The sequence below is a fragment of the Megalobrama amblycephala genome, linkage group LG8 (assembly GCF_018812025.1).
Source record: "Megalobrama amblycephala isolate DHTTF-2021 linkage group LG8, ASM1881202v1, whole genome shotgun sequence".
In the NCBI taxonomy this organism is placed as follows: domain Eukaryota; kingdom Metazoa; phylum Chordata; class Actinopteri; order Cypriniformes; family Xenocyprididae; genus Megalobrama; species Megalobrama amblycephala.
The window spans coordinates 17030218-17046217 of NC_063051.1; the positions used below are offsets into that span (position 1 = coordinate 17030218).

General features: G+C 35.6%; 1 protein-coding gene and 1 long non-coding RNA gene across 3 annotated transcripts in view; one reads left to right on the forward strand and one right to left on the reverse strand.

Moving 5' to 3' along the window:
- The first annotated feature begins 116 nt into the window (after nucleotides 1–116).
- The window catches only part of LOC125273905 (unconventional myosin-VIIa), a 35296-nt gene continuing 19412 nt past the window's right edge, over nucleotides 117–16000 (forward strand). Inside the window, exons 1-19 of the mRNA XM_048199707.1 lie at nucleotides 117–1590; nucleotides 1811–1852; nucleotides 2689–2790; nucleotides 2874–3020; nucleotides 3463–3647; nucleotides 7578–7699; nucleotides 7803–7945; nucleotides 8055–8168; nucleotides 8445–8598; nucleotides 8679–8755; nucleotides 8850–8969; nucleotides 9056–9198; nucleotides 13662–13872; nucleotides 14044–14179; nucleotides 14288–14451; nucleotides 14685–14825; nucleotides 14914–15072; nucleotides 15725–15814; nucleotides 15894–15988. Of these exons, the coding sequence (XP_048055664.1) occupies nucleotides 1835–1852; nucleotides 2689–2790; nucleotides 2874–3020; nucleotides 3463–3647; nucleotides 7578–7699; nucleotides 7803–7945; nucleotides 8055–8168; nucleotides 8445–8598; nucleotides 8679–8755; nucleotides 8850–8969; nucleotides 9056–9198; nucleotides 13662–13872; nucleotides 14044–14179; nucleotides 14288–14451; nucleotides 14685–14825; nucleotides 14914–15072; nucleotides 15725–15814; nucleotides 15894–15988 (2321 nt within the window). The 5' untranslated portion in view covers nucleotides 117–1590; nucleotides 1811–1834. The remainder of the gene's footprint in view (nucleotides 1591–1810; nucleotides 1853–2688; nucleotides 2791–2873; nucleotides 3021–3462; nucleotides 3648–7577; nucleotides 7700–7802; nucleotides 7946–8054; nucleotides 8169–8444; nucleotides 8599–8678; nucleotides 8756–8849; nucleotides 8970–9055; nucleotides 9199–13661; nucleotides 13873–14043; nucleotides 14180–14287; nucleotides 14452–14684; nucleotides 14826–14913; nucleotides 15073–15724; nucleotides 15815–15893; nucleotides 15989–16000) is intronic.
- LOC125273908 lies at nucleotides 2742–7551 on the reverse strand. Of its 2 annotated transcripts, none has more exons than XR_007186138.1 (3): nucleotides 5358–7551; nucleotides 3502–3676; nucleotides 2742–2869 (listed from the first exon to the last, which is right to left on the reverse strand). It is a non-coding gene; the product is annotated as an uncharacterized LOC125273908 (long non-coding RNA). The 2 variants fall into 2 exon arrangements; XR_007186137.1 differs by having other exon boundaries at nucleotides 5354–7551.

The following is a 16000-nucleotide window of genomic DNA, read 5'->3' on the forward strand; positions in this document are numbered from 1 at the left end:
CCTCACAGTACTTCCTAAGTAAAAAGAACTAACATTTTAAGTGATAATGTATATGAGACTGCTATATGTTAGGGATCTTTTTTTTTTTTTTTCTTCAACCAAATCAGTGAGCTCCTAGAACAGTTTCCAAAATGTTAAAATACATGTTTCTAATATTGCGGAGAAGGTAGTAAAATGTCTACCATTTTCATCATTCAGAAATTACAAAGTAGTGTTTATGAATTACACTAAATTAAGCTAATACAGGGAGATTACAGACAGATTTGATGTTAAACAGTGTAAAACTAGCTACTTTTAATACAATTTAAATTTTTTGTTAGATAATGGTAATCTCACATTAGTTGTTCTCCCCAAAAGCACATGGGATTTCTGCATCTAATGTCTTAGTATAGCCCTATTTAATGTAGCAAACAAAAGGAAATTACCTTCATTATGTGAATCTGAATATAAATATCTTATATTACAGTACCATTCTTGCATTGTGTGAGTCCGACAGTTGTATCTGATCTTGATTTATGGACAAATATGTTTCATTTGTTTTATTTTGCTACATTTTATACAAGGATATGTAAAAGGATTAACATCCTTAGCTCTGTTGAGTGAACTGGTCACACTTAATATTAGGTGTCTTTATCTACTATGTACTTATTGCGTTCATGTTGTATTGCAAAACAGGTAGGATACGGGCAAGGTTAGGTTTAAGGGGTAAGAGAAACGGCTCAATAGTGTAATTATAGATGTAATTTAAAAAATATTTACAGCTTTAATTACTTGCAGGTATTTTTTTTTTTATGTAAGTACATGTAACAACATGTAGGCCAAACAATACATATCAAATGATGAATGAATGAATTTAAGTGTTAGTCACTTCATACTAGTAGGTAAAGACACTGAATATAAAGTGGGACCTGTTCGAAACTGCCACATGAACTATCACATTGAATTCTTGCAATGGAGTTTAATATTGCTCGATAGAAATATGACTTTCCAGAATGGCTCCACCCTGAGTAACTATGACACTATGCTATTTACAACTTGATTGCCCTCTTATGATCAGAACTCGGCCCTCCATATGCTGTCACGCGGGTCCAAAGGTTAAGCACAGAAAAAAACATTATGTAAAACTAAAAAGTTAAAGATGAAAGGCATTTTATTTATTTACTTTTTATTTGTCATAATTTTTTGAAGCATTCTGTGGGTTGATATTTCCATCACTGGTGTGTCTGTGCAGATCCACGTTGTCTTTCTGTTGCAGTTTTACAAGCTTTCGCTGTACAAGACACTTTCATTTGAAGCGTTGTATTCTTATTTTTAGTCTCTAGTGTGCTTTGTGGTATTTATAATCTACTAAAAACTTTTTTTTTTTTTGTTCAAGATTTCTGATATGGAGGGCAGAGCTTCCTTGTATTTATCATTATGGATGCATTAGTCAGGGAGCAAAGTCAAAGTATCATAAACACCTGTTGTCTCCCAGGAGGAACCTGAGGACATTTCTTTCGAAAGAAAACTCACGCTGGGGATCTATTCTGACTTCAAAGAGGAGGAACAGAAAATACTTTTTGATCAGGAGACTTCACAAAATATCCACAGGTAAAGGTATTTCTCATTGGATTTGTTATGGTTGATGTTTTAAAAGTGTAGATGGTTTTGTTATTTAGTATGTAGATGGATAAGACTATTATATGATGTAATTCAGGGAATGTGTACGTGTATTATAGACGCCATTTTGCCTTTTTTCCATAAGCCCCACTAATTAATTTACCCTGGAAATAATTAATTATAACATTTTTTCCTTTGCTTTAATATTCAGGCTGGGGGACAGAAGGACTCAGTCATGGTGGTTTTAAGGAAGGTAAGTTGTTTTAGGTGTTTGCTAAGACTTTCATCTTATGGGAAATACTGTGAAAGTAAGGCGTTTCCATGATACCTTCTTTCTATTCTAGGTTAATTTTATATGTTAAAACAAATTTTGTTTTATATATATATATATATATATATATATATATATATATATATATATATATATATATATATATACACAGTATAATTTTTGATATTTTTTTACTAGTGGACACTATAGTTCATTCATGTAAGTGAGGAAAGCAAAATAAAGTAAAGTGTGATATATAATATACCAAAAATTCTTCATACAGTGGACTACCAGTAAAATTGATACATATTTGGGACCAAAAATTATTCAGACACTTTGACCTGACCATGTTTTGCTTAAGTGTTATCTGACATAATTAAGATTAATTTTTTTCGGACACAGTTTTTGTCATATTTTATTACCATTTTTTAAAACTATAGCGAATAAACTGTGTTAATGTGCGAAATGTTACATTTTGGTTTGATTGTATATTAAAAGCAAAAAAGAAGTCTAATCTGTTGAACTTTATTTTGACTATTTATCTAATTTCGAATCAACCCTTGATTTAATAGTTTTATAAACTATGTTAAACAATTTAATAGCTTAAAATAGTTTATTTTAATTCAATAAGGATATATTTTATTCATACACTTTTATTATGTGTCAGTGGTGCTATCACAATGCCATATATATATATATATCCATGATCCATGCACAAAAAGCCCTAGCATACTATGGAAATAAAGTAAATTATCTTCAGTTAATTTACCTTGATTTAACATTTTATTAATGTTTCAAATGTTCACCAACCACTTTAGGGAGATTATGTGTGGGTGGACTGCAGTGATGGGGTGCAAATCGGAGCTGAAGTCAGACTCTCAGACGCTGGGCAACTTCAGCTCATCGACGATGAGGGAAAGGTAAGATCTTTCCACTGATGGTGAAGAACTGGTGCTCTTGACTCTAGAAGTGTTGCTAATGTCATCTTTGGCATGATTTCTAGGAGCACAAGATTAAGAAGGATAATTCTCTGAAGCCCATGCATCCCACCTCGGTGAAAGGTGTGGATGATATGATACGGCTGGGTGACCTAAATGAGGCTGGACTGTTACGGAACCTTCTAGTGCGCTACAAAGAAGGAGACATCTATGTGAGTTCTTAAACACCACATCAGAGAAATCATGTCTGAAATATTTTTTTTTAATTAATTGTTTATATAAATATATTAAGTAAAAATTGTTTTTAGTTTTCAAGATCCATGAACGTAAATGAATCAAAATAGGGATTGAATTGTCCACTTAATTCACCAAATTCAGTTCATTCACCAGCTGTTCTTTGCCCTTCCTGTTTAATAACAAGATTGTTTCCATAGAAACGGCTAGTTCCAGGTTTGATGAGTGGATCATATTGTTATACAACATTGACGTACCCATCATGTAGTAAATCCAAACCAACTATTTTAAAGACAGTTCCTAGCACTGAGCAGTTACATACTGTAGATCTTATTATAAACATGTATTATTTAGATAGACTTTCATCACATGGACCTTCTATAATCTTTTTGAAAAACCTTTTTTTTTTTTTTTGAATAGACATACACAGGGTCGATTCTGGTGGCAGTGAACCCTTACCAGCTGCTGCCAATCTACACTCCGGAGCAGGTGGAGCAGTACACAGACCGGCGGTTGGGTGATCTCCCTCCACACGTCTTCGCCATCGCAGACAGCTGTTTCTTCAACATGCGCCGGAACCGCAAAGACCAGTGCTGCATCATTAGGTTCTTCAGTCATTCGTACTTGGGTGAAACTGACATTTTGTAGTAGAGTTTAAAACTTTATGGTTTTACAGAAAAATCTGTCACTATTTGTTACAAACCCCTCTGACTTTCTTTCATCTGTGGTACAAACAATGATTTTTTTAAAGGATATTCTGGTCACTCTTTTCCATGTGAAGAAAGTATCTCCAAAAATGACAAAAAAGCATAATCATAATTATCATAAAAGTGGGGCAGCAGCAATTTGCACTCATAGCGATAGATTCTATTTACACTAAGTGCAAATTGCGTTAGTATTTATTGCGATAGTGTAAACAGTTGTTAGATGTTATTCATACTTAGCTCAAATAGAGGCAGATACTATTTGGACCTCAGTGTATTGTAGTATATTATAAAATATTATGCAGTAATAACAACATATTCAGTGGATATAATTATATTGATTAAAATCATAAATGGTTTCTGCTTTATCCCACTATTAAATACCCATTAGGCACTTCTTGAATATTTTTTTTAATTTTTATTTAAAATAAATGACTCTCCAAGCTGATATGCAATTGGAAAAGGGAATAGAATGAGTTTGGAAAAAAAGCAGATTCGAACTTGGGTCAAGTTACCATCAGGGTTTCTTTTGTAGTTTTGTCTGGCTTAATCAAATAATAGTGGGCGGAGTCAAACACACAGTATAGACCACTTTGGAGCAGACGTCACAATGACGTCACTTGCAGCTGCGCGCGCATAGTGGTTGCAGAAAAATAGCGGCAGCAATTGGAGGAAAATGTGCAAAATCCACAGAATAAGAGAAAAATGTTTTGTTGTGCCTCTGGATGTTGGAATCGGAATGCAAAAAATATAGTCTTCATTTTTAAAGAAAACCATCGTTGAAAACGTCCTTTGAAGCTAAACAGAGACGTTTCACAGACTGGACTGATGACACCCGCAAGGATTAGTCTACTATTAAAGCAGGAATTTGATGTAAACAGTAAGTCTACATAATATTCACATATTCAGTTCAGAGGGCATACATACATAGCAGTTACAGCATTGAAATAATATTTAAACCTATAACATTTCACATAGATAACTTTTAAACAGTCTATACAATTTTAATTTCACAATTCTGACTTTTTTCTTGCATTTGCGTGTTTATTACTCCCAGTTCGGACTTTATTACTCGCAATTGTGAGTTTATTTCACAATTCTGAGGGGGGAAAAGTCAGAATTGCGGGATAAAATGCAATTCAGAAAAGACAGAATAACGAGTATATCTCACAATTCTGTTTTTCTTTGTAAGAAATGTGAGATATAAACTCAGATTTGCGAGAAATAAAAGTCAGAATTGTGAGATATAAACTCGAAATTAACTTTTTATTCTTTTAATTCGTGACTTAAACAAAAACAAAACAAAAAACAAAGTTGTACGCGTCAAGAGGCACTCTTTTAGCTTCTCCTGAGTATAGGCTATACACTTGAGGTGTCAATCAGGTAAATATATATCTCTGGCCACTGGATGCTTGGCCATTTCGTTTCGTCATTTAACCACTGACAAGGTGCTATGGCAAACGGATCCGTAAGCTGTATCCCACTCGGTAATGTTAATTTTTTTTAAATAACAGTGCTTATCGCTGGGTGAAGCTGCTGTGATATGCCGACAACATTTAAAAAAAAAATAACAAATCAAAATATTCTATAATGTTTCTAAATCTTACCTACTTTGAACCGCTTCGTCGTAACTCTCTAGTCGTACTGGTTATCACTCCCGGGTTTTCTGCAACCATGATGCGCGCGCATCCCGAATGTTTACAAACATTAAATAGGCCTATACTTCGGCCATCCGCATTTCGCGGGCGGTCTGCACACTGTCCGCGTGATGTGATTTTCATCATCGGGAGGGTCCGCGGACATCCGCGAACATTGTTCGCGTGCAGCCCTTTTTGTGTCAGTGCACGTGCAAGTGACTTGAGCGCATGAAAACAAAGTCAAATTAGGGTGACCACCCGTCCCGTTTTGCGTTGTACCGCACAACATTTTAACTCCTTGTACCGCACGTCGCATATTGCGAAAATGTCCCGCATTTTCATCAGTCTGTTCCATAGACTGTGGTCTGTTCCGACGAGCATACAGCAGCCTGCTGGAGCAATTGTGTAGTGATCATGTTCTCCAACAGAGGGGGCTGTGTGCAGCTACACTTGGTCGCGCGCGCGCCGCTACTTCATGAGGAACGTAATCTGGATCTGGACCAGAGCAAAGCGCCATTATCGTCGAATATCAAAATAAACATCGTTATCAGTTTCAAGGTTAGTAACATACTAACTATTCAAACTGTTTGTATGTTTTATAACAGGGCCTCAACAGGGTGTGAGATTGTTTTGCACAATTTTAAACGTCCACAAAAGTTCCGCAGTCATAACGCAGCAATTTCCACACACACGTCTTAACTAACGTTACGTGGTGAAGGTACACTCAGATATGAATAAATAAAAAAAAAAAATAATAATACACATACCTTTTGCTTAAAATAATGCTAAAATGCTAAATAATAGTTAAAATTAGTTAAAAGTTAAAACAGTTGTAACCTAATTTCTGTACAGTAGCTAAAAACAGCATTTGACAATTAAAATATTAAATTCAATAATGTTAAAACATATTTGTTAAATATTTATCTTCTTATAGGCTTATTTATGTTTTATTTTTAAAATGTAATATGTTTTTGTAAAGTCACACGAATGTAAGGCTATAACAGTATTGTTTAGAACTGGTTTTATAGTGATTACTATTAATCGTGTAAAAGTTTTTTTGGTTGTATTTAAACCAGAGCAAAAATCCTAATAATAAAACTAAATCATAATTATTCATGTAATAATAGCCTATAAGGAACCCACAACAATTAAAAACAAAAACATTAAAAAATGTATTGTCCCTGTTTTTTTAAATAGATAATAACAAATGAGATTTTTGTTCACCTAAAATAGGAAATGTCCCATGTTTTCATTTCAGAAATCTGGTCACCTAATTCAAAAATAGTTATCTGCATGATGCCTGCTGCCTTTAGGGTCAGTGATATTTAATTTAAATGACATGTAAAATAAAGACATACATTGTGATGTAATGGTGTTTTCTGGAAGGGACTAAAGAACAAAGTATTTTTATCAGCTGAAAGCCAGAATACAAATGTTGTTATTAAGTTAGAAAGACATTATATAACAGCTTCAGGTTATGTTTTAGTGTTGGAAACATGTCCCACATTGTCCCACACAAACTTAGTAATCGTCCCACATTTGGTTTGTTTGATGGTGGTCACCCTAAGTCAAATAGATAGTGCACACATGCCGAATGCGTCTTTCCGCACTCACGGCCAAAGTAAAATACTTTGAAAGTTCTGCCCCCTCAACTGTTTGACGAAGCTGAATGTGGAAAATGAAGTATACCTGGGCCTTTAATGTAAATAGCCTTTGCCAAAAAGGTGGGCTATTTGCTCTTGGTGTAAATGGACTATCCATAAAAGTGGTCCATATAACTTGTGTGCTATATTCTTTTTTTGTTCATTTCAAAGCATCTGTAGAGGTGAGCATTATTAGTGAATAACAACCTAAGTTTCTCTCTCTTCTTGAACCAGTTTTATGATGCTTTTATGGACACTTTTATGGTGCTTTATTTTTCATTTTTGAGCTTAACACACCCAGACCTTATGAAGGGGTTGAAACTAAATAAGATCGAGTAAATTGACACAATATTAATTTTAGAGTTAGCTATTAAAAATCATAGCTGTAAATCGCAGGTTTTATGTGCTAATGCCAGCTGTGCAAACACCCAGAACAAACTGGGCCAGTATGTTGACAAAAAGTCGGACCGACTCCAACAGCTGTCGTACATTCTGTTAGGATTATTTGTTCGATGTGTTCTGAGAGCATCTGTATGTGTTGTGTTTGTCAGTGGGGAGTCTGGAGCAGGAAAAACAGAGAGTACCAAACTCATGCTGCAGTTTCTTGCAGCAGTGAGTGGGCAGCGCTCCTGGATTGAGCAGCAGATTCTAGAAGCAAATCCTATCTTAGAAGGTGAAGTTACTTAAAAATAAACATATAGGATGCTCCTGCATCACTCAACTTTATAGTTCCTCAGGTATGTATTTCAGTATTAACATCAATTCTTATTTTGTAGCCTTTGGTAATGCAAAGACCATCCGCAATGACAACTCCAGTCGCTTTGGAAAATACGTTGACATCCACTTCACTAAAAGTGGAGCAATAGAGGGTGCCCGCATTGAACAGTACCTACTCGAGAAATCACGTGTTTGTCGACAGGTAAACCGTCCTGATAATTAGATTGTATAATCTGTTCAGGACAAGATACAGCAGATGAAATGTAGAACTGCTTGTTTGCCCAATAAATAATAGTATATTTTTGGCACAGGCCTCACAAGAGAGAAACTACCACATTTTTTACTGCATGCTCATGGGAATGCCTCCTGACCAAAAGAAGATCCTGTCCTTGGGAAATGCTGCAGAATACAACTATCTCACCATGGTATTGCTCAAAATAAAGTCTATATCTTAAAGTCTTCTCTCACAGATATAATCATTTGACATTAAAGTTCACCCCAAAATGAAAATTTTGTCATCAGAATTTCTTCTGTAGAACACAAAAGGTGATTTTTAATGAAAGTCAATGTAGTTTGGACACTCAATGCTCTTTTGTGTTCCTCAGAAGAAAGAGTCATACAGGTCTGGAATGATAATTTTCATTTTTGGGTGAACTCTCCCTTTAAACATCATTACATTAAACATGATTATGTTGGATTAGGGTCAGTGCACTACATGTGAAGGACGGGATGACATAAAAGAGTATGCCAGCTTCCGTTCAGCAATGAAGATCCTGACGTTCACAGAGAATGACACATGGGAAATTAACAAGCTTCTGGCTTCCATCCTACACTTGGGGAATGTAGACTTTGAAGGTAAGGAGTAATAAAGAGACATTAACTGGAGCATTGAGGGAATGCTTTTTTGATATTTATTTACATTTTCACTTTTCAAGACACCATTATGAACAACCAGGAGGGCTGTGATATTCTTTCCTCTCCACATTTCAAAATGGCTGCTCAGTTATTAGAGGTAATTAGAGACCAATTTTGAAAACAATTTTGTCTTTGAGCAGCACACTCAAGCCCTTTTTTTTTTTTTTTTTTTTTTTTTTTTTTTTTTGCAGGTGTCCCCAGATGCCCTGGATGTGAGCTTGACACGGCGCTCTTTGATGACCAACAGGGAGAGTGTGTCTAAACCTCTGACTTCAGCACAGGCAGTGGATGGCAGAGACGCCTTTGTAAAGGTTGTACAACTGAATGTAGGCTTCACTGTTTGATGTCAAATCGAATATACTCCAGTATGGAGCTGTAATCATCTTTCTGTGTGCAGGCCATCTATGGAAGAATGTTTGTGTGGATTGTGGAGAAAATCAACAGTGCCGTTTACAAACCACCTCCTGATGACCCCAAACACATCCGACTTTCTATTGGTTTGTTGGACATTTTCGGCTTTGAAAACTTCAAAAACAACAGGTTTGTAATATAAATACGTTATGATGTAAATACATGAGGTCTCTCATGTTATTATAAAACCGCATGGCTTTCTGTCTTCTCTAGAACACAAAAGATGAATTTTTGAAGTATATCCTGGCTGCTCTTTTCCTTTTAATGAAAATGAATGGAGGCCAAAACACAAAAACACACAAATCTATAAAAAAAAAGTAGTCCACACAACTTATGTGCTGTAGGCCAAGTCTTCTGAAGCCATATGATAGTTGTGTGATAAATAGACATTATGTTTACTGAGAATCTTACTCCTCCTCGCTGTTGATCTCACATTAGGTTTGAAATGTCAGTCATAATTATGTTTTTTTTGCTATTGACGCTCAACCAGAGCCACCATAATTGATTCTAGGGCTGTATCGAAAATTATCAATTATAAATATAGATCAATATATTTTATATATATATATATATATATATATATATATATAGCTGCTTGAAAGTTTGTGAAACCCTTGCAGAATCTGTAAAAATGTGAATAATTTTAACAAAATAAGAGGGATCATACAATATATTATATGGTCCACAAGACAAAAAAACCCCCAATATTCTTCAGAAAAATCCTCCAAGTCCCGAAGATTCTTCAGATTTCCAGCATCTTTTGCATATTTTAACCCTTTCCAGCAGTGACTGAATGATTTTGAGATCCATCTTTTTACACTGAGGACAACTGAGGGACTCAAACACAACTATTTAAAAAGGTTCAAACATTCACTGATGCTCCAGAAGGAAACATGATGCATTAAGAGTCAAGGGTGAAAACTTTTGAACAGGATAAAGATGTTCAAATTTTGTTTTTTTTCATCTAGTACTGCCCTTCGGAAGCAACAGAAGAAACTTAAACGTTTGTCAGAAGACAAATGAAGTTCAATAGGTTTTCACTCCCCGGCTCTTAATGCATTGTGTTTCCTTCTGGAGCATCAGTGATTGTTCAAACCTTTTTTAATAGTTGTGTTTGAGTTCCTCAATAGTCCTTAGTATGAAAAGATTGATCTTAATATCACACAGTCACTGCTGGAAATGGTTCAAATACTCAAAAAAAGCTGGAAAACTGAAGAATTTTTGGGACCTGGAGGATTTTTTTGAAGAATTTTATAGGGCAGTTTAACTGCTCAGGACAAACAAGTGACGCATGAACAGCCATCACAAAACATGAAAACAGTCGTGGATCATCCAGGTAATCACACACAGTATTAAGAATCAGCATTATATATAAGATTACATTATATATATAATTACAATGGATTATAATTCATTATGAATATATATATATATTCATAATGAATTATATACACTTTACAATTTATGAATAAAAACAGAATGCAATGATGTGGAAATTTCAAATTTCAATATTTTATTATGAATACAACATATATGACATATCAAATGTTTAAACTGAGAAAATGTATCATTTTAACCCTCTGGAGTCTGAGGCTGATTTGGGGCCTGGAGAAGTTTTGACATGCCCTGACATTTGTGCTTTTTTCAGTTGTTCATAAACATATTAATGACACAAGTGTCATTACACTGTATTCAGCACAAACTAGGCTACCATAATATGTGAGGAACATGTGTGTACATGTTTGTGTTTTTGAAGGAATAACGTTTATGCGTGGTTACTGAAAAAACAAAAAACTTAAGTCACTGATATAAGGCCAATAAAAGTATATTAAATCTGTGTTCACAAGACTTTTGGGTATTGAAGGTTGTAGACTAGAGTTTTTGCTTCAAAATTATGTAAAAATTATGCTGACTACTCTTTCATTTATAACAATATACTGATTTAGTTTTTGTAAGACACTTTTTGCCAAGAAACACGGTATGCGAGGAGGCGTGAATCTCCATGAATAATGGCTCATTCTCACCTGTGAAGACAAAAGAATTGAATAGTAATGACCTGAAAAGACTTGCATATTAATGAGGCATTTCAGTCAGGTAGGCTGTGAAAAAAAACTTCTGTGATGTCTCAAGCTCATCATGATATATGAAACATACAGAAAAATTTTATTACAATATAAAATAATGGTTTTATATTATACTTTAAAATATAATGTATTTCTGTGATGCAAAGAGTCTGAATATAGGCTTTTAGTTTAAAAGCATGCACATTTGGAGAAATATAGGATTCTCATATGTTTATGTCAATTTTCTATACAGAGGAGTTATTTTTTATTTAATATTCATTGTTATCTCTATGAGCGCTGGTGTTTGCAATTCATACTGCAGCCGGAGGGCGCTCTGTGCATTTTAGTCCACAAATTCACCTAAGAAGAAGACGATATTCCATGAATGGTGTTTACCAATTCATACTACAGCCGGAGGGCGCTAAAGAAACAAAAACTCTCTTAAAACTTATCAATAGAAGAAAACAAACAGGAATTTACTGAATGTCTTCCAGAGATCGCTAACCATGGCTTTTTCATCCAGATAAACAATTTTGAAGGCAATAAATACACGATTGAGATGATGAATGCATGTGTTGTCTCTGAATTTGCCTGTGAATAGCGCTCCCTCCGTGGGCGTGGCCGCATTAGTGGGTAATGAGCTGAATCACGGACTTCTGACATGGCTCTCTTTTCATACAGATTACATAAACACAGAATGTTTGTTTTCGATTTGACTTGCACGATTTAAAACCTGACATTTCAACGTTTTGTTAGACATAAGTATGAATTTTTTGTGATTAGTATTCACTAAGTTACACTTCATTTTCTGAGAACTATCAGATTGGACTTCGTTCAGAGGGAGATGAGAGATCACGCATCATGTTAGTTTTCTTTATTTTACAAAAAGCACAACATTTTGTTTTTACTCTGAGTGTATACAAATAAAAGGAGATATTCTATAGTTTCAATTGATGTATTACTTATGTCTCTATGACAAAAAATGACAGAGTATTTTAAGTCTGTTTTGCTGCAATGTGAAAAAAAACCTGCAAAACGCGCCGGCGCGTTTTTAGACCTCAGAGTGTTAAGGGAAAAATAAGTTGATTTTAAATTTCATGGCATCAACACATCTCAAAAAGTTGGGACAAGGCCATGTTTACCACTGTGTGGCATCCCCTTTTCTTTTTATGACAGTCTGTAAACATCTGGGGACTGAGGAGACAAGTTGCTCAAGTTTAGGAATAGGAATGTTGTCCCATTCTTGTCTAATACAGGCTTCTAGTTGCTCAACTGTCTTCTTTGTCGCATCTTCCTCTTTATGATGCGCCAAATGTTTTCTATGGGTGAAAGATCCGGACTGCAGGCTGGCCATTTCAGTACCTGGATCCTTCTTCTATGCAGCCATGATGTTGTAATTGATGCAGTATGTGGTCTGGCATTGTCATGTTGGAAAATGCAATGTCTTCCTTGAAAGAGATGACATCTGGATGGGAGCATATGTTGTTCTAGAACTTGGATATACCTTTCAGCATTGATGGTGCCTTTCCAGATGTGTAAGCTGCCCATTCCACACGCACTCATGCAACCCCATACCATCAGAGATGCAGGCTTCTGAACTGAGCGCTGATAACAACTTGGGTTGTCCTTGTCCTCTTTAGTCCGGATGACATGGCGTCCCAGTTTTCCAAAAAGAACTTCAAATTTTGATTCGTCTGACCACAGAACAGTTTTCCACTTTGCCACAGTCCATTTTAAATGAGTCTTGGCCCAGAGAAAACGCCTGCGCTTCTGGATCATGTTTAGATATGGCTTCTTTTTTGTCCTATAGAGTTTTAGCCGGCAACGGCGAAAGGCACGGTGGATTGTGTTCACTGACAATGTTTTCTGGAAGTATTCCTGAGCCCATGTTGTGATTTCCATTACAGTAGCATTCCTGTATGTGATGCAGTGCCATCTAAGGATGATATTATGCACTGTAGATGATGATAACTTCAAACTCTTTGCAATTTTTCTCTGAGAAACTCTTTTCTGATATTGCTCCACTATTTTTCGCCGCAGCATTGGGGGAATTGGTGATCCTCTGCCCATCTTGACTTCTAAGAGACACTGCCACTCTGAGATGCTCTTTTTATACCCAATCATGTTGCCAATTGACCTAATAAGTTGCAAATTGGTCCTCCAGCTGTTCCTTATATGTACATTTAACTTTTCCGGCCTCTTATTGCTACCTGTCCCAACTTTTTTGGAATGTGTAGCTGTCATGAAATCATATATATATAATCGTATATATATATATATATATATATACCCTACTAATTAATCATAAGTTATGAATAATTATTAATATTTCCCCTTTGAGCTCATTTGCTATAACTTTTATAATTCTTTTATATTCACTTTCATTATATGGAAAAGTGCGACCAGGATATTCTTCAAAAATTCACCTTTTGTGTTCCATGAAATTAAGAACAACATGAGGGTGAGTAAATGATTACAGACTTTTTATTGTAAGCTAAACTATCTTAATTCTGTCTGTGGTTCCTGCAGCTTTGAACAGCTCTGCATCAATTATGCGAATGAGCAGCTTCAGCAGTTCTTTGTAAAACACGTCTTCAAGCTTGAACAAATGGAATATGCTCGTGAAGACATAATCTGGAAGAACATTGAGTTTAACGACAACCAGCGGACGCTTGAAGTGCTCGCCATAAAGTCTCTCAATGTTCTCGCTCTTATTGATGAAGAAAGTCACTTCCCTAAGGTTATAAAATATATTTGCTTTTATTTACAAGATAGGCTTTCCTTTGGTTATTTTTTATCATGCTATGTATGATTACAGATATCTCAAACCCACATCTGTAATCACAATATGTATTGGAGTAGTTATATTACAGTTATATGTACAGTTATGTAAAGTTGTAATTTTTTCCAGGGCACTGATACTACCATGCTCAACAAGATTAATCAGGTTCATGGGAAGGGTGATATCTACTTACCTCCCAAAAATAATCACGACACACAGTTTGGAATCCGCCATTTTGCTGGAGTTGTCTACTATGACTCCAAAGGTAATACAGGCTATTAAACTTCCTCACAAAGTACTTTCCCATTGGTGTGTTTGACTTTTTAAAGATTTGAAAATGAAAAATGCTTTATGAAATTTACTGTGCATTTAGGGTTCCTTGAGAAGAACAGAGATGCTCTGAGTAGTGACGTCATCCAGTTGATGCAAACATCATCCAATAAGCTCTTAAAGCAGATATTCCACAATGAGATCAGCACCACAGAGGGGAAAACTAGTACCAACCACACTATCGTCACCCCAAAAAGCTCACTGCGGGTAAGTTAACACCAACTAAAGGCTATTAGGGTATAAACGTGACTGTACACTGGCATACTGACAGTATATAGACAAATGTTTGTGACACCCCCAAAACACCACGCCCATATCTAATTGTTGAGCATTTTATTTCAAAATCATGGGCGAGAGTTGGTCCCCCATAAGAGCTTCCACTCTTCTGCAATGATAAAATGATTTTCATATTCCTTCCCTCTTGTTTCCATCATCTTTAGCAAACAGCAGACACAAAGAAGCGAGTGCCTACATTAACTGGTCAATTTCGGCAGTCGCTAGACTCTTTAATGAAGACTCTAACTGCCTGTCAGCCATTCTTCATTCGCTGTATTAAACCCAATGACTACAAGAAGCCTATGGTAGGTTGTTCATTAATTTCTCCATCCTCCCTCAATGTACATGAACTTACTTTTCTCTCAGTGACCCACTTTTACATTATTGTTTCAGCTCTTTGACAGGGAACTGTGTATCCGTCAACTTCGTTACTCTGGGATGATGGAGACTATCCGCATCAGGAAGGCCGGCTACCCCATCCGCCACACATTTGATGAGTTTCTGGAGCGCTACCGTGTGCTGCTTAGGTCCAGTGTTTGTGACCCCAAAACTGTAAGAGATGCTTTAAATTATGAAGACTATGTTGATTTTGTGTTTGACATGAATCAGTGTTGCAGTTGTTTCTGTAACATACAGTACACTGGCACAGGTTTTGAAGCTTTTGTAAGCAATTTGAACCATTTTGCTAAATTTAACATAGTTAGCTACTGAATTAGACGTCAGTGGCCACTATTCAACCACCAAACCCTGCCCCCACAAAGACATGTCAGTCAAACTGATGTCAGCAAACACTAATATATAAAGGGCAGAGAGGCAAAGAGTGCTTTGTGATTGGCTAAAAAGGGTGGGCCATCTATTTTGTTTTTGTTGTTTGCATAGTTCAGGGCTCATCTCTGTGATCTCCTTCTGATAGTACGGGCATTTTACATGTGGTATTTCAAAACAAGTATTTTTTGCCTTGATTTCAGTTAAATAAATAAATAAATATTGGCCGTGGCCCATCCAAAATGGCTAAAATCTCTTGAAGTCTCTTTAAAAGTGTGCCAATGTATGTTGCCATGAGACAAAATACATTTTATATATATATATATATATATATATATATAGTTTTTAGGTGGAAAATAAAACACAAAAAGTAAATTTTTTGCATTATAGCAGCTTGCATATTAATGTTAACTATAAAATATTACCTGTAATATTAAAGGAGAGTGCCAAAAAATGCTCTGAAAGCATCTGTGAGAACGTTCTGAATGAAGATGACTGGAAGATCGGCAAGACTAAAGTGTTTCTGAAGGTACTGAGGTGAATTTTACAGGTACCGTTACAGCATTTCTAAAGTAGATAAATTCTAACTTGGGTGTTATTTGCATCAGGATTTCCATGATACTGTTTTGGAACTGGCACGAGATAAGGCTCTGAATGAGAAGGCGCTTCTTATTCAGAAAGTCCTTAGAGGATACAAATACAGGTAAAAGACTGA